The 25,643-nt window shown below is 46.3% G+C and overlaps 1 protein-coding gene and 1 long non-coding RNA gene across 12 annotated transcripts in view; one reads left to right on the forward strand and one right to left on the reverse strand.

Annotated features, from left to right (window-relative positions):
• The window catches only part of UBN1 (ubinuclein 1), a gene marked incomplete at its 5' end in the record, with an annotated part of 37,381 nt that overhangs the window by 8,501 nt on the left and 3,237 nt on the right, over window positions 1–25,643 (forward strand). For 2 of the 11 annotated variants that reach the window (XM_082428990.1, XM_082428991.1), the window contains 15 exons: window positions 315–401; window positions 956–1,051; window positions 1,412–1,546; window positions 2,268–2,371; window positions 3,084–3,522; window positions 9,827–9,897; window positions 11,296–11,425; window positions 11,602–11,720; window positions 11,859–11,987; window positions 12,173–12,316; window positions 20,556–20,606; window positions 20,707–20,749; window positions 21,868–23,091; window positions 24,138–24,381; window positions 24,658–24,829. In XM_082428990.1, the coding sequence (XP_082285116.1) occupies window positions 315–401; window positions 956–1,051; window positions 1,412–1,546; window positions 2,268–2,371; window positions 3,084–3,522; window positions 9,827–9,897; window positions 11,296–11,425; window positions 11,602–11,720; window positions 11,859–11,987; window positions 12,173–12,316; window positions 20,556–20,606; window positions 20,707–20,749; window positions 21,868–23,091; window positions 24,138–24,381; window positions 24,658–24,829 (3,188 nt within the window). Of the gene's footprint in view, window positions 1–314; window positions 402–952; window positions 1,052–1,411; window positions 1,547–1,772; window positions 1,798–2,267; window positions 2,372–3,083; window positions 3,523–9,826; window positions 9,898–11,295; window positions 11,426–11,601; window positions 11,721–11,858; window positions 11,988–12,172; window positions 12,317–20,555; window positions 20,607–20,706; window positions 20,750–21,867; window positions 23,092–24,137; window positions 24,382–24,657; window positions 24,830–25,643 lie in introns of those variants that run through there. The other 9 variants (XM_082428988.1, XM_082428993.1, XM_082428985.1 and 6 more) reach the window with 6 other exon arrangements.
• LOC309644865 lies at window positions 15,211–21,079 on the reverse strand. The gene is made up of 2 exons (XR_014254631.1): window positions 20,972–21,079; window positions 15,211–20,154 (listed from the first exon to the last, which is right to left on the reverse strand). It is a non-coding gene; the product is annotated as an uncharacterized lncRNA (long non-coding RNA).

A 25,643-nucleotide genomic window follows, 5' to 3' on the forward strand; every position in this document is an offset into this window, starting at 1 on the left:
TCTACACGGGTTGAGCATCCCCTGACTAAAGTCCCTTTGCCATATTTGGAGCCCTATAGGACCTAGTGCTGCGTGTGATGGGCGATTGTAGGCATTTAGTCAAGTTCTCTTGAATCTTGTGAATGGAAATTTTACTTTCTTACACAGCTAAGGTAAACACTGATGGGAAGGTAACATGTATTCTACCTTGTCTTTTCTGAAAAACAATTGTTTTTATTATGCAGTTTATAGGTGTTGAGTCAGTGCAGGCACTAGGAATAGCATTGTGGGAATTTTTTTGTGACTCCTATTTTTGTGGAATGGTCTCTTTACAGAAGAAAGATCTCTCGGATCCTTTCAATGATGAAGAAAAGGAAAGGCATAAAGTGGAGGCCCTTGCCCGGAAATTTGAAGAAAAATATGTAAGATTTCTCTGTTGGATAACAAAACAACCTTGTTGGGTGGGAGAGGTTTTCAGACATTTCCATATTCCTTTAGTGGTTTATCATCTAATCAACACTGATGTGGAAACAAGTGTAGACCTTGGAGAGAACAGAATGAAGTTATTAAACAAATGCATTAAGATAAGAAAACGCATACGGCAGGAACTCATGTGTGGAGCTAAACGGATGAATAAATAAGGGGCTTTTACCCTTAGAATTTATCCTGAGAATAACATTTTGGTGCAAAGCATATGAAGCCATTTAGTTCTTTCTTCTGTCTTAGGCCACTCTATGCATTTACAAATCTGTCCTATTTTGAAAGGTCTTCAGGGAATGAGGTTTTGGTGTGTGTGTGTATGAGACTGTTCCAGTGCTTTATAACCTTTAGTCATTAGCTGATGGAGTTCAAGGCAACAATTAATTCTGTGTATTAAAAAAAACCCTGACCCTAGACCTAGAAATCTGTTAAAAGGGTCGTGTTATGTGTTCTTACCACAAGTACAAAAAAGCATGTGATCAATTTTAAATTTTAGGGTGGAAAGAAACGTAGAAAAGACCGAATACAGGACTTGATTGATATGGGTTATGGTTATGATGAATCTGATTCCTTCATCGATAACTCTGAGGCGGTAAGTACTTAATGAAACCTCTGAGACCACCAGAACCACTGCACCCTAGCATCTACCGACAGCGCCTGGAGGCTGGGGGTGGAGTCAGTGGATGTGCCCTTAGCACGAGGAAAGAGCTTCACTGAAGGGAGAGGAAGTGACACCTTGATCTGGGCCTTGGTTCCCTTTATGAAAACGGTGATCAGAGATGTCCAAAACACCTTCTGACTCGGACATTGGTGATTGACCAGAAACATGTCTTAGCATGCTGCCTGAAATGTGACAGAGAAACATGGTCACATCTGCTCTTTCGAGACGCGCTCTGCACCTTTGGACTGTAGTACAGACCTTGGAGCTGACCGTGTGTTTTCCCCCCTTCAGTACGATGAGCTTGTTCCTGCTTCTTTGACTACAAAGTATGGAGGATTTTACATTAACTCGGGAACGCTGCAGTTTAGACAGGCGTCGGAATCTGAGGATGACTTCATTAAAGAAAAGAAGAAAAAATCTCCAAAGGTTAGAACGTTGCTCGCTTTTGGATTTCAGAAGTGCTTTTTTACATGACCTCATGAGATCAGTAGGTGACTTGTCAGAATACGTGCTGGTTTAGGATGACTCAGGAGATTGGCGGAAAGGCACCAGCTGTGCCGAGGTTGGCGGTTCCCTTCTCACACGTGTGCTGTGGTGAGGTGCCGTGAACCTGGAGGTCTCGGTCATTGTATCCATGCCTGTGTCCTTGCAGGCTCAGCAGGGATTCATTCCTCGAGGTGGTCCCAGGGCGGGGACGAGGGCAATGAAGGGTGTGGAGTGAGGGGCGTTTGCACCAGCTTGCTGTGTCTCTTCTGTGGACATGTAGAGGACTTCAGTTCCCAGGGCTGTCACCCCAACGAAAACAAGTCAGCCCTAAGATAAGTTTATTTTGAAAGCTATCTACCACTGCCTGTGTGTTTAAAATGCAAGGTAGGCCCACACATAGCTCATTTTAAACCAGAAACTGTTCAGGCTGCAGAATGGCCTCTGTTGCCTCAGGCCCGGGTTTCCCAGAAGCCGCTGTCAGTGGGAATGCTGTCCTGACCTGTGGGTCTGTGGTCCAAGGACTGAGCGGAAAGCTTTTGTTCGTGAAGGAAGTAAGACAGCTCTCAGGATGTACCCTGGGCGGAGCAAGGCCGGTGCTGTGTAGTGCACTTGCTCCCAGAGTTAGGGAGCCGTGTAACTGTGCCTTGTCTTTAATTCTCAGAAGCGGAAGTTGAAGGAAGGTGGTGAGAAGATAAAGAAGAAGAAAAAAGATGACTCTTATGACAAGGAGAAGAAATCGAAAAAGTCCAAGTTTTCCAAAGCCGGGTGAGAGGCAGCAGCTTCTTTGCTAGGATGACATCTGAACTGTTAGGGCAGGACACCTGGGAGCTGGCTCGCCCTCCTCCTCACAGCTTCAGAAGAGGCAGCAGGGCCTGGCCTTGCGTTCCCCGTCATGCCTCCCACGGTGCCATGTGGGCATATAGTCTGTACTCTCACATCTCTGTGTGTCAGACATCAGAGTTCTCTCTGTCCCACTGTCAGTGTTGGCAGCTATTTCTGTCAGTGTGTGATTGCTGATGTTTCCTGTTCTCTTGGGCACCCCTCCTCTGCCCCAGTTCTCCTGTCTGTGTTCCCCCTTTGTCTTCTCCGGTCCTGCTTCCTTTGCCTCACTTGGTCTCGCCCCAGTCGCCCTTCAAGTTGATGCTGCTCTCTGCTGCTCCTGCTTTCTCCCTTTAAATATCTTTCTTACCCCCCCCCCTTTTTTGCAACCTTTTATTTCAGCCTGGCAGTGGTTTTTAAAAACCCATCGGATATGTAGCATTTTGTGATACTGTTTTACTAACCTATATTAAATCTCAAGCTTTGGTCCCAGCAAGAAGGAGCTCTGTATGCCAAGAGGAGGGAGGAGGAGTAACAGGGTGGACTTGTGACTGAGGTTCCTGGAGACCATTGCGCTGGGAGAAGGGCTGAAGCCCCTCTGAATTTCCCTTTTGAGGTGTACTGCAGCCTTAGTAACTGACTTCCCCCTTGCTTGCAGCTTCACAGCCCTCAATGCCAGTAAGGAGAAGAAGAAAAAGAAGTATTCTGGGGCTTTGAGCGTTAAAGAGATGCTGAAGAAATTTCAGAAGGAGAAAGAGGCTCAGAGGAAGAGGGACGAAGAGCATAAGCCCGTAGCAGTCTCGTCGGTGGAAGCTCAGGGCCTGCGGGAATTGGAGGGCGCCTCTGACCCTTTGCTCTCACTCTTCGGCTCCACTTCTGACAACGACTTGCTGCAGGCGGCCACCGCCATGGACTCGCTGACTGATTTGGACTTGGAGCAGCTGCTCAGTGAGTCTCCAGAAGGAAGTCCCTTCCGCGATATGGATGATGAAAGCGATTCCCTTGGGGTGGGACTCGACCAGGAATTCAGGCAGCCCTCTTCCCTTCCCGAAGGCCTGCCTGCGCCCCTGGAGAAGCGCGTTAAGGAGCTGGCTCAGGTATGGTGACATGGAATGGCCGGACTCTCCTGGTAGCAGTTTGGGCAGTTGATGCTGGTCCCGAACCACTCGAAGCTCGTGGCCTAGAGCAACCCTTAGTCAGTGGGCAGTTCCAGTGCCAGCTCTTCCAAGCTTTCTTCTCATCCCAAGTGAGGGAACAGTGGAAGCTCTGCCTGTCAGGCATCATTTCTCAGCCTTTCATGGTTCCTTCACTCCTGGAGAATTTACTGTCTTCTGGAGAGATTTTCTCTTTTCCTACTTTCTGCCTGTCAGAGTATCTTTCCTTTTGTATGATAGACTGACACTAATGTTGGCAGCAGGCAGCTGAGGCAGAGATCCATATTTTTAGTAATCTTCTGAAGGTTTTGAAAATTCACAGAAGTTTGCTGTCATATGTTGGACGTGGGGCAATGCTTAGTTGCCACTGGGTTTAACTGCTCCCTGGACTTGCACGTCACCAGTGTTAGGTAGTGATTACAGGAATCCTAAATTGTGCTAAATAAGAAGGAGCTGAACCATAAATGCTGTCCATGCCCCATGTTAAAAACAATAACAGTCTTCAGAAAATAGCAGACACTGCTCCTGTTTTCCCCCTGGTGATTGGGAATTGATCCCTAGAGCACTAAGGACTGTCAATTCAGTGATACGTGAATACTGACTATAAACCAAGCACGGGTCGTTAGTTATGATGACTTTTAGTTAAAATACCATTTTACTGTGGACATCATGACTTGTGACACAACTCTGGTGGTACTTACACTCTATAGCTTAAGTTTTAAACCAGTGATTCAGAATCTCTGTTGTGTATAATATCCCTTGTGTTTTAGGGCAGGGTGAAATGTTAACCACTGCTACAAATGATTTTCTCACTTCCAAAAAACACTTGAACACAACATGTGAAATAATTCAAATGTCTTATTCAGAGCTCTAGTTCATCCTTGTAGAACATGCACAGTATTCTGTTTGAACATAACCATTTAAATGAATTATGCCATGTCAGGATTCAGAGTATATCTTAACAGGATGTTAAGGTGGAAATAGTTGAATCTGAACTTGGCATGTTTGAGCATACTGTCCTGTGCTCTCTCTCAGAGTTTATGTTAGAAAACATTACTCCTTATTCTTTTCAATCCTCTGGTTTGTAATCAAATTATTTTGTAGCTTCTGAAAGCCTTGTTGAGTGAGCTAAGATCTATGTGGCAGTAGCCAGTCATTTTTTAGAGAAAAGTAAAAATGGCTCTTGGATGTGTCCCTATTCCCACCAAAGACTGTGTTCTAGTCTGATAACTTAGACTCATTATTTCATTTTCTTAGGAAAGATGGACAAATCTAGTGGAAACAGTGGTTTAATGTGAAATGGCGTTGGGTTGTGATTTGCGAAAACCTCACTTTCTGGAGTCTGTTGGGGGGACAGTGAGCAAGCTGTCTTTCCTCGGTGACTGCCAGGTCTTGGTTGTCTCTTGGGCACGGTGGAGACAGGGTTCAGGATGCCATAGGTAAGGTAGGCTCGGGTCCTGGTGAGGAGGTGGTGACCAGGAGGCATACTGGCTTGAAAATATGTTCAAATGTGAAATTGATCCTTCAGTCATCACCTGCCCCTTCTCCTATAACAGCATTAAGAAATTTGGGAAATGAAGTGGGAAGTGGGTATTACCCACCATCCCGCCAATCTGAAAACTATTTTCAATTTACATATTCTTTTCTAGTCTCTGTATATATGTATTCATGCAGTTGTAATTATAGTTGTGAATAATTTCCTGTTTTTTTCACTTAATAAATACTATTTATAAAGCCCTCATTACTTTTAATGGTTGCATGAAAAAGAAGGCTTAATTTAGAAAGTTACTTAATGCCACTCTAAAAGATCCCCAGCTGCTCCGTTCCCACCAGGGCCCTCCGCTTGGGGCACTTGGAGCCTCCTGCATGTGTGCATGAGTGCTCTAGACCCAGACCCTGTTGAGAGTCTTCTGGCAAAGAGATTCCTCCCAGGGAAAAAACGCCTATGTACACAAAAATTGCATATAATTTCAAAAGCCACGCATGGATATTTGGATCCTTAATAAGAGGCCCTGTCCTAGATCTTGAACTGGACATTGCATTTTTAAATTTTAAATTAAACTTGATGTATATAACTATAACATTAGCAGTGTTTATGTGTTTCTCACTTTATATTTCACTCCCCTTCTTTTTCTTTTTTACTCTCTTATTTTTGTAATAGTTTGTTTAGATTTTAAATCTTGGCCCTAGAGGATACATGTATCAGTTTCTACCGCTGTCTAAAAATCTACCCCCCCGCCCCCAAACTTGGTGGCTTCAAACAGTGACTCATTTCTCCTGACTGTGGGTTGGCCGGCAGTTTGTCTTCTGGTCCTGCCTGGACTCGCTCTCGGGGCTGTGTTCATCGGACAAGATGGGGGCTGGCGCTGGGACAGCCAGGATGGCAGGGCCTCTCTCTCCTCCCATCTTTCATCCTGGGCTTTTTCAGGGCACGACAGTCTCAGGGCAGCATTTCAGGAGGGAGCTGTAAGGTGGAAGCTGTAAGGCCCTCATGATCTAGCCTTAGAAGTGGTATGCACCACATCTCTTCTGCCACAGTGTATTGGTAAAGCAAGTCACCAACTAGAGGCCACCTCTCCATGGGGGAATGCATGTACTGGGAGGCGAGGAATCTGTGGTCCTGTTTGCAGTCCACCACTGTACTTAAGCAGATTCTATTCTTACGTGTATCAGTCTCCCTGGGAGAAGTTTTTGCTGTTGGAAACAAAAGTTAGATTTGACTTCTAAGTAGATGTGATACTTAAAACTTTTTAAAAAACTTTTGAAAATTTATGTATGTTAAAGAGGTACTCCAAGAGGGCGACCTTGGATACTCCAGAAATGTTACTGTTTTCTTCTCATATTAGCTCATTTTCCACTTCTTACTTTCTTGTACTGTACATTTTTATGGGCCCCAGGGAACCCAGTGGTTTGATTTGATGGCCTTACCCCTGTCTTCTCTTAATATGTATTGGTTGTGTTTTTTGTCTTGATTGTTGAAAAGTTCAGGTATGTTGCGCCTTCAGTTTACTGTTGTGATGTGGTTTGGCAGCTACTCAGCCTGCTCCATACAGGTGACCCAGCTCTGTTTTGGTCCTCTTCAATCCAGCATAAAATGGAAATGATACTGATACTAAAAATAGAAAAGAAACAGAGACCCCATGTCACCCACCATTCTACCTGCTCACTGCTTACCCTCCTATACAGTTAGAACCCTTGCATTGCAAAACCAGGGAGACATGGATCCAAGGAGAATAAGGTAGAAAAAAAATAACAACTTGTTTGGTCTTTTTAAAAAAGAAAATCATGCCAGATTTCATTCTATTCAGCAAAAACAGGTACAGTATATAAGGTTGTGATCTCAGTGCTGAAAGGCTACAAGTGGCTCTTCTTATAATGAATAAAAGAGCTCATTAAAAGGCTATTGGAACTATTGTAAATCAGCGTGATCTGGCTGTTTGGTTTAACTTCATTTCCTAGTTTATCTAGGATTGATTGATTCATACAACTCCTTGGGCAAGGGTGTCTGTCTTTAGGGTTGAGGGATGTCACTTCTTTCTGGCAGACTATCAAATATATATCCAATTGCTCTTTTAATTAGATTTATTTTAAATTTTATCTCTGAGGATTTTGTTTTATACTTGACTAATTATCTTCAATATAAAACCAAATCCTCAGAGATACTGGTCTACAGGATTCAAAAGGCATCAGAAAAAAAAAAAAACACATTTCAAAAGGCATCAGGAAAAAAAAAACTTAAAAAAATTTTATAGCCAGAAAGCTTCTGATATGGCTGATATCTAAAGATAAAATTTGATTGGCGGGAATGCCCTGGAGGTCCAGTGTTAGGACTCTTCGCTTTCACTGCCAAGGGCCCGGGTTCAATCCCTGGTCAGGGAACCAGGATCCCACAAGCCAAACAGTGCGGCCAAAAAAAAAAAAAAAAATTGATTGGAAACCTGAGATGTTGATGGGTCTGACAAACAGGTATTTGAAATACGTGTTAATTAGGCTGAATTAACATGAAGGTGCTTCTGCATCTTATAACTAGCAGTGTATAAGCTAAAGCAACACAAAGACTCAGTTTTGTTTTCTCTCAAACTGAAGTCATAATCCCAGTACACTAAAGGTGCCACAGTGGATTCCGAATCCTCTGACAGTATAAGAAAGGGCAAGTGAATGGGTTACAGTGACACCCTTTCTTTCTTCCCTTTCCACCTGCTATCTCAGGCCTCTGCGCTCTCCTCTAGCCGTGCTTGAGTTTTGCATATCCTCTGCAAGTTTTGTTTGGTACTAAGCTTTTCTTCCTCAAGTTTTCATTCTTTCAGTGATAATCTGTTCATTTGTTTGTTCATTCATCCACTCAGCTGACATTTACTAAGTAGCCATTATGTGATAGGCAGCTGTGGGAAATATATTGATGAGTAAGATGCAGTTGTCCTTCTCCATGAGCTTGTTATACAGATGGATTGGTAGCCATGTAAACAACGGGCTGTGGGACAGAGCAGGATGAAACAAGCTCTGTCGTGTTTGGATGGCCAACTAGATGGTCAGGTGAACAGCCAGACTTGAGGAAGTGAAAGAGGAGCTCTTGGGGGTACATAGGAATCGGACTGGAGGCAGCAGGCTTGGCCAGCCTCATGGGAGAGAAGGCCTTATAGTAAGCCAGGGCACAGGGCTGAGGATGGGCAAGTTGTTGGATAATGAAGACTCCTGGTATGTGGTGGGAGGGGCTGGAGTGGATGGCTGGGGCCAGATCCTAAAGGACCCTAAATACCAGCTGGAGGAGTTTGGGTTTGATTCTAGGCTTGGGAAGGGCTGCCAAAGGGTTCTAAAGAAGAGTGGAAGGATTTAAGAAGGGTGGAGTGCTGTTATTAGAAGTAGGGACACAGGAGGAGGAAGAGCAGAAACTAGTAGGTTAGGTTTTGGACAAGTCAAGTTTGTATACTAGAGGGTCATTCATTCATAGAAGTAATTGAAGATTCTGGTCCAGAGCTTAGAAAAAAGTGTATAGAGTAGGTTTAGATTTGAGAGACCTGTGTGTGTTTATGTTATTTTGAAGCTGAGGGGGAGACATTATCAGGTGAAGAGGGTTCTAGATAGAACCTGGGAGCCCATCTGCAGCTAAGGAGCTAGTGGAGGAGACAGGATGCAGTCAAGAGGTCGGGAGAGGACCCAGAGGATGCAGTGAGAGGAAGGCCAGTGGGGCCAGAGGAAGGTGGGTGTTTCAGAGGGTTGATCAGGATTGATCATTTCATTTAAGACAATCACCTTATTGTCTTTGTTTGCCATCATTGTTATATATCAAGCCTGAAATTTTATTTTGCTTAAAGACTTTGGACCAGAAACTCTTGGGTTTAGATCAGTGGTTCTCGATCCTCTGCATGCTAGTCACCAGAGTTACTTTTTAAAAAGTACTGATGCTTAGGCCTCTTTTAAGGAATACATTATTCCCCAGAGATTCTGATGTGATGGGTCTAGGGTGGGGAAAGCTGCCAGGTACTTCCAGTGTGCAACCAAATAGAGAACCACTGGTTCAGGCTTTTGCAGTTTGCTTTCCTCACTTGTGCATTCGGTGCCCTGGTTGCCCACTGTGGTTGCTTCAGGAGTCTCCAGGCTTGCCATCCAGGGTGTTATTAACTGTGTACTCATGGGAAGCAAAACACTGTATAGCAACCTGCTCTATCTTGTGTTAATAGGTAGCCAGGTATGTTAGTCATTCCAGTGGTCTGAGTAATAGAGTTCATGATATACCCTAATTAGATTATGAATGTTCAAAGAATTATAGTCCTTAAATGCCAAAGCAGCATATTATTATTGTTGCTATTATTACTATTATTATTATTTTGTTTGCTAAAGACCTTCAAATACTGCAGGTTTGTTAAAGTTCTTGATTGTTTGGTACTGTAGATGTATGGAGATTCCAGCTCACAGTTTAGATGATAGAGTGCTGGGCACAGGAGTTAGCTTGCTGGCTGCATCAGATGCTTCATGATTCCCTTGACTCTGATTTTCTTTTATGTGACTGTTGTTTCAAGTCCTGGGAAGAAGGGACAGTCCGTAGATGCTTCAGCAGCATGTGAAAAGAGCTGGATGTACCACTTCTGGAGCATACAGAGATCATAGGTGAACTTAATCTGGGATTAGGGCTGAGTAGGGAAGGGCATGGTGAGGAGTTTATCATCAGGTGTTCTGTAGGCCTGTGGGTGAGGGTGAGGGCCTTGCGGGGAAAGTGCACTAACGGATGTTACTGTCTACTGTGAACCAGGCTGCCAGAGCTGCTGAGGGAGAAAGCAGACAGAAGTTCTTCACCCAGGATATTAATGGCATCCTCTTAGAGTGAGTATCTTGTTTCTTTGTATCTGCTGTTACCATGCCTGGGTTCAGCAGTCTGGGGGAAATTGGGAGTACGATTCAACTATGTATGGGATAGGAAAGCACTGATGAGATTTTTAAAAATTGGTTTTTATTTATTCTTATTCTTTTAAAAAGGGTCGGGGGAATTCCCTGGCAGTCCAGTGGTTAGGGCTCTGAGCTTCTACTGCAGAGGGCATGGGTTCGATCCCTGGTTGGGGAACTAAAATCCCGCATGCCGCTAGGCAAGACCAAAAAATAAATACATACATACATACATAAATACAAAAATAAAAAAGGTCAGTGGCGGGGGACATCAAATGTTTGTCTCTAGGAAATGATAGACCATACTAATCTTAGGCAGCAGACATTATTAGAACACTGTACATAATAGTCATGGCGTGCTGGAAGAGGATTTTGTGCTACGCATGAGATGAGAGGAGAGAGAAGGCGATGCTTGCCCATCTCTGGGAAAAGAGACAGCTTGGTGCAGGCAAGGCCCTGCCCTCCTGGGGCACTCCTCAGCATACCTGGTCATTCTCCTCTTATTCTCACTTTTGCTCCCAAGGCCAGTGCTCATCATCCCGTAGCCCGTCTAACAAACACCCCAACCTCGGAGACATCACACTGTATGAATTGGATTAAAAAGAAAAAAAAACAAAAACAAAAAAAACCTCCACGTGTATAAATCCAAACCAGATTCTTTGTACCTGGCCCTCCAGCTTTGCCACCTTCTCTCCTGGTTGCATCATGTAGCAGAGGAAGCTTATTGCTCAACAGCTGAGGATTTTGCACATGTAAGAACAGTTGTCAAGACTAGGGAACGTTCTAGCAAAGGACCTTGCCTGCCCAGAATGGAGACTGGCCACTTGGGTCAGGGAGCACCTGAGAGTCAGCACAGATGAGGGGTTTGTCTCCTGGAGCGTGCCAGATACAGAGAACTCAAGGGATTGAAGACAGACTGTGTTCTGCTCATCTAGATGGGGACACTGGAGGGATGAGGATTTCCCTGACCACCTAGTCAGGGACAGAACTTGGAAATGGAAAAAAAAGGAAACTCTGCTGGAAAGTATTTCCTGTTGACCCCAAGTAACTCAATTACCTTCCAGTTTGAAAGCATTTATGCTTTCTTTGTTTATGAAACTCAGAAATTCAGACCTTGTTCTTTTAGGCTCTGTTTTCTTGACACCTTTGACTTGGTCTTGTCTTTGACCTGAGAGCCTGACCCACTCTACCTAACCAAGCTTATTAGGTCTGGTGACTGCTGGAGGTCTGTTGTGCTGGCTGCTCATTTACACTGTGACAGGTGAGATAAGGCTTGGCTTGCTCTTGGCTCCTGTAGACGAAAGGAGCTGCGGTGAATAACTCTGCTCTGTTCTTCAGCATAGAGGCGCAGACCCGGGAGCTGAGCAGCCAGACCCGTTCCGGGGTATATGCCTACCTTGCTTCCTTCCTACCCTGCAGCAAAGACACCTTGGTCAAGCGCGCACGAAAACTTCACCTCTGTGAACAGGTGGGTGACTTTGCAGTGGAGCCCCTTGGCTTCGGGGTGCAGCGGAGTGGGTGATGGAGTCTTCATAGATGCCACATCTGCTGCTGCGCTGCCTCCGTGCGATTATTCCTATAGTGTGTGCTCAGTGTAAGAAGTGATGCATAAACCAGACTTATGATATGTCCTGCTCTCCGCAGGGGGGGCGTCTGAAGGAGCCTCTCCAGAAGCTTAAGGAAGCCATTGGCAGGGCAATGCCAGAACAGATGGCCAAGTACCAGGATGAATGCCAGGCACACACGCAAGCCAAGGTCGCTAAGTAAGTGTGTCCCATCACTCCCTGCAGCATTCTGACCTCCTTTTCTTAGAAGTCCTGGGGGGTGGGGGGAGATGGTGGGCAGAAGGAAGCAGTTCTGCAGTGACCTTAGAGTCCCGCCTAATTCTTTCTACCTCCTAGGATGCTGGAAGAGGAGAAAGACAAGGAGCAGAGAGAACGGGTTTGTTCTGATGAGGAAGAAGATGAAGAAAAGGGGGGCAGGAGGATAATGGGACCCCGGAAGAAATTCCAGTGGAATGATGAAATCAGGTGTGCCCAAACTGGGACCTTGCCTCAGTGGAGGGTTTGTGGGGCCAGTGTCTGAGCATGTTCCCGTATTTCTAATGAAGGTTAGAATCATTTACTTTAATCAGGGCTGGTGGAAAGCACATGATTGAAACCTTGAAGAAGCATTTGGGGTAGTTTAAAGGTTCTGACTTCTGCCCACTCTTCAGGGAGCTACTCTGTCAGGTGGTGAAGATCAAACTGGAGAGCTATGACCTGGAGAGGAACAAGGCCCAATCCTGGGAGGACTACGTGAAGGCGTTTCTGGATGCTGAGGTCAAACCTCTCTGGCCCAAAGGCTGGATGCAGGCCAGGTGAGGGCCCACGAGCAGCCAGTGTGGTCAGTGTGACCATAGGGTGGAGCGTTCTTGCGGTAAAGAGATGTCTGAGTGATTCTTTTGCACCAGGCCCCAGAGCCCCACCCTCAGAGAGTCACCGGCTAGTGGACTCGACTCTGATTTCACCTGAGCGACTGGGGGCTTCTCCGTCTCCCTTAGAAGAGGGAAGTTATCTGTGGGGTTTTGTCTTTGTCATTCTTTATCCCACTTCAGTTCAAAGTTGGCTGTATGCTTATCCCACTTCAATCTGCCCTTTCCTGAGATAATGGCTCCTACTAGAAGAAGTTGAGAGACAGATTCGTGTTAGGAACATTTTAATGTTCTGAACAGAATTCTTATTTGCAACTGGCAAGGGTGACTACTTCTTAGAGTTAAGTGCCAGACTTTCCTCACAGGCTACTTTGTGTTATATAGCTTCCCACGAATGGACTATGTCTGCAATACACAGAGAAAGTTACCTGGAACTAGTGTTCTTTAGAAAAAAAAATTTTTTTTTTTTTGCTGGTAAAATACACTTAATGTAAGTTTAGCATCTTTAATTGCACAGTTCAGTGGTATTAAATACACTCACATTGGTATGCAACCATCACCACCATCATCTCCATCACTTTTTTCATCTTGTAAAACAAACTCTGTACCCATTAAACACTAACTCCACATTTCCCTCTCCCCACAGACGGTGGCAGCCACCATTCTTCTGTTTCTATGATTTTGACTACTTTAAGTACCTCATATAAGTGGAATTATACAAAGTGTTTGTCTTTGTGTCTGGCTTACTCCACTTAGCATAATGTCCTCAGAGTTCATCCATGTTACAGCATGTGTCAGAATGTTCTTCCTTTTTAAAGCTGAATAATGTTTACTGTATGTATACGTTTTGCTTATCCATTCATCTGTTGATAGTACTTGTGTTGCTTCCACATTTAAGCTATTGTGAATAATGCTGCTATGAACATGGGCATACAAATATCTCTTCGAGACCCTGCTTTCAGTTCTTTTACATATATACCCAGAACTGGAATTACTGGATCACATGGTGATGTTGTGTTTAATATTTTGAGGCCTCATCATAATGTTTTTCATAGCAGCTGTTATCTTGTTACATTCCCACCACCAGTGCACAGGGTTCCAATTTCTCCACATCCTCACCAAAACTTTTTTCTGTTTTTTTGGTAGTAGCCATCCTAATGGGTATGAGGTGGTGTCTCGTAGTTTCGATTTGCGCTTTGCTAATGATTAGTGATGTTGAGCATCTTTTCATGTACTTACTGGACATTTGTATATCTTCTTTGGAGAAATGTCTATTCAAGTCCTTTGCCCATTTTCTAATTGGTTTGCTTGTTTTTTTGTTGTTGAGTTTTAGGAGTTCACTTTATATTCTGGATATTAATGCCTTATCAGATACATAATTACCAAATATTTCTCTGTTCTGTGGGTTGCATTTTTACTCTATGGATAGTGTCTTTCAACCTAGATGAAATGGACAAGTTCCTAGAAACACAAAACTTACCAAGACTAAATCACAAAGAAATAGCAAATCTGAATAGACCTATAACTATGTTTATTGTTTATTCTCTAGTTTGCTTATTTCTGCTTTAATCTTTATTATATCCTTCATTCTGCTAGCTTTAGGTTTAGTTCTTTTTCCACTCCCTTAAGTTGTAAGTTAGGTTGTTGATTTGAGACCTTTCTTGTTTCTTTTTTTTTTTTCTTTTAAAAATTAATTAATTAATTAATTTTTGGCTGCATTGGGTCTTCGTTGCTGCGCACGGGCTTTTTCTCTAATTGTGGCAAGCAGGGGCTACTCTTCATTGCAGTGTGTGGGCTTCTCATTGCGGTGGCTTCTCTTGTTGCGGAGCACAGGCTCTAGGCGTGCGGGCTTCGGTAGTTGTGGCATGCGGGCTTCGGTAGTTGTGGCACGCGGGCTCAGTAGTTGTGGCGCACAGGCTTAGTTGCTCCGTGGCATATGGGATCTTCCTGGACCAGGGCTTGAACATGTGTCCCCTGCATTGGCAGGCGGATTCTTAACCACTGTGCCACCAGGGAAGTCCCTAAATTTCCCCTCTTATCACCACTTTTCACTTTGTCCCATAGGTTTTAGTATGTTGTGTTCTTATTTTCATTTGTCTTTTAAGTATTTTCTAATATTCCTTGTGATTTCTTCTTTGATCCACTGATTGTTTAAAAGTGTGTTCTTAAAAGTTGTTTTTGTCTAGTGTATCTGCCATTTGTTTTTTCCTCACAATTTTGTTAGTTTTCCAGTTTTCCTTTTGTTATTGATTTCTAACTTCATCCCTTTGTGGACAGAGAAGATACTTTTTATGATAGCTTTCTTTTATTTATTTTTTTATTATTTTTTTTTAGCATCTTTATTGGAGTATAATTGCTTTACAGTGTTGTGTTAGTGTCTGCTGTATAACAAAGTGAATCAGCTATATGTATACACATATCCCCATATCCTCTCCCTCTTGTGTCTCCCTCCCACCCTCCCTATCCCACCCCTCTAGGTGGTCACAAAGCACCGAGCTGATTTCCCAGTGGATAGCTATCTTTTAAAATCTACTGAGAGTTCATTTGTGGCCTAACATATTGTTTATGCTGGGAAATGTCCCATGTGCACTTGAGAATGTGTGTGCTGTTGTTGTTGGGTAGAATGTTCTCTATCTGTCTGTATCTGTCTGTATCTGTTGTTGGGTAGAATGTTCTGTATCTGTCTATATCTGTCCAGCTTTTATTGTAGAACTGTTTATTTCTCCCTTCAGTTCCGTCAGTTTTTGCTTCATATATTGTATTTTAATGGTCCGTCAGGTGCATGAATGTTTATAATTGTTATATCTTCTTGCTGTATTGAACTTTTTATTAATATATAATATTCTTCTTTATCTTTTGTAACCTTTCTTTTTTTTTTTTTTTAAGTAGAGGGAAGGATTATTTATTTATTTATTTATTTTTGCCTGTGTTGGGTCTTCGTTTCGTGCGAGGGCTTTCTCTAGTTGCGGCAAGCGGGGGCCACTCTTCATCGCGGTGCGCGGGCCTTTCACTGTCGCGGCCTCTCTTGTTGCGGGGCACAGGCTCCAGACGCGCAGGCTCAGTAGTTGTGGCTCACGGGCCTAGTTGCTCCGCGGCATGTGGGATCTTCCTAGGCCAGGGCTCGAACCCGTATCCCCTGCATTGGCAGGCAGATTCTCAACCACTGCGCCACCAGGGAAGCCCTGTAACCTTTCTTGATTTAAAGTCTACTTTGTCTGATATTAAGATAGCCATCTCTGCTCTCTTGGTTATTATTTGCATGGAGTATCTTTTTCCATCCTTTTACTTTTAATCTGTTCTTGTCTTTGGATCTCAGGTCTTTGGCTCTTTTTTTTTTTTTTTTTTTTTTGGCTGCGTTGGGTCTTCATTGCTGCACGTAGGCTTTCTCTAGTTCTGGTGAGCAGGGGCTACTCTTGGTTGCAGTGTGCAGGCTTCTCACTGCAGTGGCTTCTCTTGTGAGGTGCGTGGGCTTCAGTAGTTGCAGCATGTGGGCTTATTAGTTGCGGCATGCAGGCTTATTAGTTGTGGCACACAGGCCCTAGAGCATGTGGGCTTCAGTAGTTGCGGCGTGTGGGCTCAGTAGTTGTGGCACATGGGCTCTAGGGTGCGCGGGCTCAGTAGTTGTGGCTCACAGGCTCTAGAGTGCAGGCTCAGTAGTTGTGGCACACAGGCTTAGTCGCTCCATGGCATGTGGGATCTTCCAGGACTAGGGATCGAACCCGTGTTCCCTGCGTTGGCAGGAGGATTTTTAACCACTGCACCACCAGGGAAGTCCCAGGTCTTTGGCTCTTGTAGATAGCATATAGTTAGATCATGCATTTTATCTATTCTGCCAGTCCCTGTCTTTTGATTGGAGTGTTGAATCATTTACATTTAAAGTAATTACTGATAAGAAGGGACTTACTTCTGTAAGTTGATCAACATACAAAAACTCTGCCCCCTTAACAGCTCTGCTGCTGTCACAAAAGTACATTTTTATACATTGTGTGCCCCAAAACATAAACTAATAGTTTTTTAAATGCCTCCTAAGTTTTGTAGGAGACAAGATTTGGAGTTACAAACCAAAGTTACAGTAATAATAGCTTTTAAACTAATTTTTTTAAAAAAAATATTTATTTTATTTATTGGCTGCATCGGGTCTTAGTTGTGGCACACGGGATCCTCGTGGCGTGCGGGATCTTTCGTTGCGGCGCGCGGGCTCTTTGTTGCGGCACGAGGGCTTCTCTCTAGTTGTGGCACACAGGCTCCAGAGCACGTGGGCTCTGTAGTTTGTGGCACGCGGGCTGTCTAGTTGAGGCGCACGGGCTCAGTAGTTGCAGCGTGCTGGCTTAGTTGCCCTGTGGCATGTGGGATCTTAGTTCCCCCACCAGGGATCGCACCTGCGTCCCCTCCACTGGAAGGTAGATTCTTAACCACTGTACCACCAGGGAAGTCCCTTAAACTAATTTTTTTTCTTTAAATGTATTAGTCTCTTAAATGATGTAGAAAACAAAAAGTGTGGTTACAAACCATTGTTGTTATAACACTAGCTTTTCTAATGGTCATGTATTCACCTTTTTGAGATCTTTATTTGTGCATGTAGCCTTGAGGTGCTGTCTGGTGTCCTTTCATTTCACCTTTAGGACCCTTGAGCATTTCTTACAGGGTAAGTTTTTTTTTTTTTTAATAAATGTATTTATTTTATCTATTTTTACTTTTGGCTGTGTTGGGTGTTCGTTGCTGCACGCGGACTTTCTCTAGTTGTGGTGAGCGGGGGCTACTCTTCCTTGTGGTGTGCAGGCTCCTCATTGCGGTTGCTTCTCTTGTTTCAGAGCACGGGCTCTAGACGCGCGGGCTTCAATAGATGTGGCACGCGGGCTCAGTAGTTGTGGCTTGCGGGCTCTAGAGCACAGGCTCAGTAGTTGTGGCGCACGGGCATAGTTGCTCCATGGCATGTGGGATCTTCCCGGACCAGGGCTCGAACCCGTGTCCCCTGCATTGGCAGGCAGATTCTTAACCACTGCGCCACCAGGGAAGCCCTACAGGGTAAGTTTTTGATCATGAACTCCTTCAGCTTTTATCTATCTGGGAATGTCTTAATTTGTCCCCCACTTGTTTTTAATTGAAGTATAGTTGATTTATATCTCCCCCACTCTTGAAGGTCAGTTTTGTCAGATATAGGATTCTTGGTTGACAGTATTTTTCTTTTAGTACTTTGACTATATCAGCCCACTGTCTTCTGGTCTTCAGAGTTTCTGGTGAGAAATCTGCTGATAATCTTGTTGAGGATCCCTTGTGTGTGATGATTCAATAATATCTGGGTGCTTTCAATATTCTCTCTTTGCCTCTGGCTTTTGAAAGTTTGATTATCATGTGTTTTGGTGTGGGTCTCTTTGAGTTCATCTTACTTGGAGTTTTTTAAGCTTCTTGGGTGTTTATATTCATGTATTTACACTTACATTGTTTGCTTTCACATTTGGAAAGTTATCAGCCATTATTTCTTCACTATTCTCTGTGCCCCCTTCTCTGTCCTCCTTCTGGGACATCCACGCTGTGCTGGTGTGTGCTTGTCTGCTTGATGCTGTCCCACAGTTCCCTTGACTCTGTTCACTTTTCTTCAGTCTTTTCTTTTTGTTCCTCAAACTCGATAATCTTCATTGTCCTGTTTCACGTTCACTGTTTCTTTTTTCTGCCTGCTCAAAACTGCCTTTGAATCCCTCTACTGAATTTTTTTTGTTAATTAATTTTATTTATTTTTGGCTGCGTTGGGTCTTCATTGCTGTGCACGGGCTTTCTCTAGTTGTGGTGAGCGGGGGCTACTCTTTTGTTGTGGTGTGCAGGCTTCTCACTGCAGTGGCTCCTCTTGTTGCGGAGCACAGGCTCTAGGCACGTGGGCTCAGTAGTTGTGGCTCACGGGCTCTAGAGCGCAGGCTCAGTAGTTGTGGCGCACGGGCTTAGTTGCTCTGCGGCATGTGGGATCTTCCCGGACCAGGACTCGAACCTGTGTCCCTTGCATTGGTAGGCTGATTCTTAACCACTGTGCCACCAGGGAAGCCCTGAATTTTTTTTTTTAATATTTATTTGTTTTATTTATTTTATTTTTTGGCTGCATTGGGTCTTAGTTGCAGCACGTGGGATCTTCTTTGTGGTACACGGGATCTTTGATGCACCACGGGCTTCTGTCTAGTTGTGGCGAGCAGGCTCAGTAGTTGCAGCACACAGGCTCTCTGTTTGTGGCGCACAGGCTCCAGAGCGTGTGGGCTCTGTAGTTGCGGCACACGGGCTCTCTAGTTGCGGCTTGCATGCTCATTAGTTGTGGCACGCGGCCTTAGTTGCCCCCGTGGCATGTGGGATCTTAGTTCCCTGATCAGGGATCAAACCTGCGTCCCCTGCATTGGAAGGTGGATTCTCTACCACTGGACCACCAGGGAAGTCCCCTCTACTGAATTTTTCACTTCAGTTACTGTACTTTTCAGCTCCAGAATTTCTTTTTGGTTTCTTTTCAGGTTTCCCGTCTCTTTATGGATATTTCCATTTTGTTCATGTGTTATTTTCTTGACTTTCTCCACATCTTCCTTTAGTTCTTTGAGCATCTTTAATACAGTTGTTTTTGTCTAGTGTATCTGCCATTTGGTCTTTTTTTTTTTTTTTTTAAATTAATTTTATTTATTTATTTTTGGCTGCATTGGGTCTTCATTGCTGCGCGAGAGCTTTCTCTAGTTGTGGCGAGTGGGGGCGACTCTTCATTGCGGTGTGCGGGCTTCTCATTGCTGGGGCCATTGCTGGGGCTTCTCTTGTTGCAGAGCACGCGCTCTAGGCACGTGGGCTTCAGTAGTTGCAGCACACGGGCTCTATAGTGTGGCTCACGGGCTCTAGAGCACAGGCTCAGCAGTTGTGGCACACAGGCTTAGTTGCTCTGTGCTGCCATTTGGTCTTTTTCAGGGACAGTTTCTGTTGATTTGTTTTTTTTCCTTTGAACAGGCCATATTTCCTGTTTGTTTGTGTGCCTTGTGATTTTTTGTTGAACACCAGACATTTGAATCTAATATTGTGGTAACTCTGGAAATCAGATTCTCCCACTTCTATAGGGATTGCTTTTTTTTATATACTGTTTTTGCTTATCGGTTGTTGTTGTTGTTGTTGTAGGCTGTCGCTGTGTTGAGGATCAGCCTGATGTGTGAACTTAGTGTGTTACTCTTAGGTCATTTCTGAGCTTTTTGCTGGTACATGCAGTCACTTTCTAATTTTTCCCATGTAGGTAGTTTTTTGGTTTTTTTTTTTCTTTAATGTCTGACACCAGAAAGGGGAAAATCAGAAAAAGAGGAGGTTAAAAGGTGGTGCCAGCCCTTTAAATCCCCTGGCAGTCACTTCAGCCCGAGGTGCAACAACAACAGCTGAGTGCACCTCCCACCTCTGTGATCAGAAGCAGTGATCAGCCATCAGAGCACAGATCCCTCATCTTTGGAGACCAGGGTCCTTTTTGCCCATGCTTGTTTCCACAAGCTGTGTGCAAGCTGCTCCAGGAACACCTGCACAGGCCGCTGGGTGGGGGATGGGCAGCTGCTACTGTGTTGAGACCTGAAATTAACCACAGTTTACTCAGCTAAGTCTTCCCCTGGAAGTTGTAAGCCTTGAACAGCCTCTAGAGTTACAGAATAGTTCCATCAGATAGATTCTGCCAGGGTGGTGTTGTCCAGGTGGGCAGACCATTCCTGGTGCTTCCTACTCAGCCGTGTTCCCAGGACCCTCCTCTTGGAGCTAGTGAGTGTTCTTGGTTGGGCAGGCCTTTTCTTGTCTCAGTGTCCCTGTAAATAGAATTGCTCTTGTCACTTATAGATTGGACTCCTGAAGGTACATAGGGGAGGGCGTAAAGAAATTTTTGTTGTTTCTCTGGGAAAAGATAATGCCATGGGTCACTTCACATTTTTACTTTTGGAGAGGGATGAGAATAGGCAGTAAGGAAAGTGCTCCTGACTTTAGGGAAAAATCACTGTGAGAGGTTTGGGGGCAGACCCATAGCTTGTTTTGGTGAATTCTAGCTCCTTGGCTTTCAGGTGGCCAGTGCAGCTACTAAGGCCCTCTCACCAGCCCACTGACATTTAATGAGTGACAGCCGCTGAGTACCAGGGAGGTGACAAGGCTCTGAAAGCAGAGTCTGCTTTCAGGGGGCTGGTGCACACTTCCCAGTGTTCTCTGTTTGTTCCAGGACTCTGTTTAAGGAGAGCAGACGAGGCCACGGGCACCTGACGTCAATCCTGTGAGTGTCTCAGTGTTTTTTCACTTGTCAGGACTACTGGCATTTTTATCTCCTTCGTGGATCTCCTCTGAACCTTTCCTGTGTTCATTCCTTTGAACAGGGCCAAGAAGAAAGTAATGGCCTCTTCCAAAATGAAGGTGAAGGTGAGTCAGCCTGCCCAGGTCACATGTCATCTTTTCTCATCTCTCTGCAGCCATGCTCCTGGCAGCTCATTGAACTTTGCTGGTCTTGTGGGGATAGCTCTTTGGGATTAGGTTGTACCAAGAGGCAGTCTGGCCCACAGGAGTGGCCTGGGGTCGGCAGGGCAGAGACCTGAGTCGGGCCACTAGTGCCCTTCAGCCCCAGTTCTAGGAAACAGCACCCACCTGGCCAGTTCCTGGGGTCGTTGGGGGTCAGGTGAGGTCCTCCTGACAGCCCTCTGAGGAGTGGTGAGCCCTTGCAAATGTGAAAGCGTCACAGTGTGAATTGTCCAAATCTCTTATGGAGGAGCACCATCCTGGTGAAGAGCAGGTGAGCCTGGATCTGCCCCGGGCAGGGCGGGAGGCTTTGTCCAGTTGGCTGGCAGACGCGGAGGGGACCGCAACGGTTGGAAATTAGAGACTGTGAGACGACTTTGATGTGGCAGAGAATCTCAGTGTAGTAAAAATTGCCATTTCACCAAAACTCTTGCCAGTTCCTGAGGCTTTGTAGTGCACTTCACCATACCTGAACAGTCCGAGGGAACAAGCATGCAGATTAGTTATTCCTAAGAGTCTGTTGAGCTCCTCCAACATCCTTAAGACTCACTGCACCAAGTGCTCGGGAGGCGGGAGTGACAGGACAGACCCCGTTCCTGAGCCCACGGAGGAGACAGGTGCCGGGGAAACCAAGGAGGGAAAGAAAACTAAGGCAGTTCCCCTGCCCCACGTCATTTTCTGATTGTGGCTAGGAGCACTGAGGTAGTATGAGGGCCAATAAGGAGAACATCTCTTTGCTCGAGTCTTGTAGTTTTTCAGAAACAGAGCGAAGAGTTTCCCTGTGGAGGTGTGTGTGCGTGCTTGGGTCAGCCCAGCCCCAGCCCCAGGCGTGGGCAGAGGGTGGCGGGGTTGCGGCATTTCCAAGTTCACACATGCTTGGCACCTGCTCCTTTCTTCCCTGGCTTTGTGATCACACAGGAAAGCCTGCTGCTTTGTCTTGTATTCTCATGCGTATGTCCTGTCAGCAGGGCCAGTGTTGGCATCTTTGGACATTTGTAAACATCGGCCTTTCTGCTTTCCTTTAGGAATCATCGACTAAGCCTGATAAAAAGGTTTCCGTCCCATCAGGCCAGATTGGCAGCCCCCTTGCTTTGCCTTCAGAACACCTGGGAGGAGGCTTGAGCATTGGGGCTGCAAACAGGGAGCTCTCATCCCAGGCATCTGGCAGCCTTGCTAATCCTGCTCCTATCAACGTGGAGGACTCGTTGGATGGAGACTTGATCCGTAATTCGGCCTCCTCGTTGGAGGCTGTGTCCAAGGAACTGGCTGTACTGAACAGCAGAGCCAGCGGGAGCTCTGAGTTCACACTGCCTGCACCCTCAAAAGTGCCTGCAGAGAAAGTCGCAGGTGTTTTATGTACGGAAGAAAAAAGGAACTTTCTGAAGCCCAGCCCTTCTTCTGCCCCACCACCCTCTAGCTCCCTGCAGTCACCCCTCAATTTTCTGGCTGAACAGGCTCTGGCACTGGGGCAGTCCTCTCAGGAGAAAAAACCAGAGAGTTCTGGCTACAAAGAACTGTCCTGTCAGGCTACCCTCAGCAAGGGGCTGCCAGAAGTGCAGCAGTCCAAAGCAAAGCACCACAGTTTGCCACGGACGTCTCACGCACCCCAGGCAGGAGCTCCTGTGCCCAGCCCCCAGGTCAAAGTCTTTCATGCAGGCACTCAACAGCAGAAGAGCTTCACCCCGCCAGCTCCGTTTGTCAATAAGCTTCAGGGCCCAAAGCCTGCCTCCCCTCAGTGTCACCGTTCCCTCCTCCAGCTCGTCAAGACAGCTACCAAAAGCCAGAGCTTCCATCCTTCCACGCCAGTGTCTTCAGGAGGCACACCAGCCTCCAGCAGCAGCTCTCATAAGACCCCAGCCTCGTCCTCCACTGCCCTGAGCCATCCAGCAAAACAGCACTCAGCCAGCTCTTCAGGGCCGTCTTACAAGAACAGTCCCTTTGCCGGCTCTATCTCCAAGCACGGGGTTTCTTCTGGCAGCTCTTCCTCTGGAGGAGCACCAGTCCAGAGCTCTGCTTCCGGGAGCTTGCTCCCTGCTGTGCAGCCTCCCTCCACAGGACAGTCCGCCAGCCGGCCCATCCCAGGCTCTGCAGTGAAAAAACCACCTATTTCCCAGAAGTTGACCCTGGTGGCCCCTCCAGGTGGTCCAAATGGAGATTCTAGTGGGGGGACCCAGGGAGTAGCCAAGTTACTGACCTCCTCCCTGAAGCCCAGTGCGGTGAGCAGTGTGACATCGTCTACCTCCTTGCCAGTGAGTATCTTGAAGCAGCCCTCTCCTCGTGGGCCTTGTGGGCAGGGCCGCTGGCCTTGCTCTGGTCAGAGAGTGAGATCTGACGCTGAAGGTCAGGTAGGAACAGAGCCCGGAAATTGGAAGGAGGACCGGGCTTCCTGTTTCCAGGTTTCTACTTTTCTGGTGGCAGGACTCCCAGTAGAGCCTGAAACTTCTCCTTGGGAGGACAAGTGGAGGGAAAGGACTGGTCAGCACCATGTTTGCAGGGAGGCTATGGATCTGGATGGCATAGAATGAGCTAGAAAACTTTCCTTTCATAGCCTCCTGCCTGTCCATCTCTCCAAACAAGTAAATGAAATGCATACTGTCTCTCAGATCATTCGTTATGTGGAGATATTCATGCCCTAGGAAGATCAGTACCTTCTAAGAATGATCCTTTGATTGGGTTTGGAAAGACTCTGTAGGTCAGACAAAGGCGATTTGACAGAGTCCAGTGGTTAATGAGGTTTGCCTGTAGGTGATTACAAGAAGTTTGGATGCAGGTTGGGGAAATGAGAGCGAGCTTATTTTTTTCTCCATTTTTCCAATATATAAGACAACCATGTGGTTGGAAAGGACAAAACTATAGAAAGGTGTGTTGAGCAAAGTTTCACTTGCCTGTGCCCTCCTACACCCCCTGTAACTGTTCCTTAGTTTCCAGGTTTTTCCTGTTTCTTTCTAAAAACAAAGATTAATACTTACAAATGTGTGTGTATGTTTTATGGATATAAGTATACACATACACATATTCCTGTATACTTATATTTGTGGGTATCCTTCCCTTTCTTTCTTGCACAAGGAAGGCATATTTAACACCTGCTTTTTAAAATGAACTCTGTTCTGGGAGCCCTTCCATGCCAGTTCACAGAGACTGTCTTCCTCCTCCCTTTGGGGCTGCAGTGGAGGGGGTTCCTTCACAAGGGGCGGCTGACGTGCATGTGTCCCCCCAGGTATGGTAACAGGTTTGGTTTGTGAGTGAGCTCTGGATGGGGCTGGAGTGCTGATCCCTTTGTGTGCTTCCTCCCCAGAAAGGAACGAGTGGGGCTGTGCTGCTGACCAGCTCCTCACCCTTAAATCTACTGTCTTCATCCTACAAGGCAGGCAGCCCAAAGCTGCCTGGGGCCTTGAACTCGAACCCCTTGGGGATTATCTCCCAGCTCCCCCTCCACGTAATCTCCTTTAGTGCTGACTCCTCCGCTAAAGCAGGGGTCTCCAAGGATGCCATCGTCACAGGCCCTGCCCCTGGGACGTTCCACCACGGCCTCGGCCACAGTAAGTGTCTCCTTCCTCCCCACACTGGAGGTAAAGAAGGTGCCCCAGTGCCTCTGTGTGACCCACAGGTTCTGTTGTCATGTGCTGGGTTCCTGTGTTTGTCTGGTGTGTGACCGTGGGCAGCCTTCCCGGGGACCCTGCTGAGCCGCCCCCTTGGGGTTTCCATCCAGAACCAGTGCGGTAGGTCGCCTGGGGCTCTGGAGCGCCGAGGATGCTTTCCACTCCTGTCTTCAATGTGTGTGCTTTGTTCTTCTCTCCCTTCCTGTTTCCTCTCAGGTCTCCTGGCTGGCTTGCACTCCAGCCCGCCCCGCGCAGCGCCTCTCCCACACACTGCCGTGTCTACCCACATCCCGCAGAGTCTGCCAGGTAATTTCCAGGTGGTCAGAGTGCCACATGCACTGTGGGCCATTCCCCTCCCCCATCAGAGGCCTTGTCTGCTGCCAAGGACGTGTCTGCCTCTCATTGTCACCATGTTGTGTGGGTTTGTCCTCTGAGGCTCGGCTCTATGGGTACTCAGACTGAGGTACACAGGCTCTGTCTACCACTGTGACATCTCCCGGGTCTGCCTTGCCCTCTGTGATCACAGAGGAAGTCATGATGGCCTGTGTACAAGGCTGAGGAGTTTCCCACCCATAGCTCAGCATTTCCTCTTTAATTAACAAAAACTAGAAGGGTAATGGTGCTGATTTCCCAAGGGCTAGTTGGGGCACTACCGGCCTTTAGGTTCACACTGCTACCCCTTCTAGGGGGTACCAGCTAACAGAAGACTCTAAATTTAGTTTAAGTAAAAGGGAAAGTCCGAGTAGCAGCAGCAGATGACAGTGGCAAGGCTTTGGGAGGGACCCTTATCCCTGATGTCAGCATGTGTCCAGGAGAGGAGCAGCTTTCGCTTCAGTCCAGGTGTCAACGCAGAGATTTGGGATCACGACACGACTGAGGCAGCGTTCCCTGTCTTCCCTGGGTCTCCTCTCCATAGAGCAGTGGCTTTCAGAAAGGGACTGGCCTACGGCCCTAGGTTCATAGCTGTGAGAAGAGGGCCCTGAGCCAGCACCTGCACAGTGAGTGGTCTGCCTTGCCCTGTCCTGGGACCTTGGCCCTTAGGCACACGTAATGCAGTGCTGCTGGGAACCCTCACGGGATCTTGGTTTTGGCCTGCTGCTCTTCTTACTACTCTAGACCTGTTCCAGAAACAACCTGGGGGCTACATTGCTCAGGGGAGAGCCATTCTTGAGGAAGCTGAACCTGGGTAGCCCTGGTGGACG

This window comes from Balaenoptera physalus (genome assembly GCF_965194825.1).
Source record: "Balaenoptera physalus genome assembly, chromosome: 16".
NCBI lineage: Eukaryota > Metazoa > Chordata > Mammalia > Artiodactyla > Balaenopteridae > Balaenoptera > Balaenoptera physalus.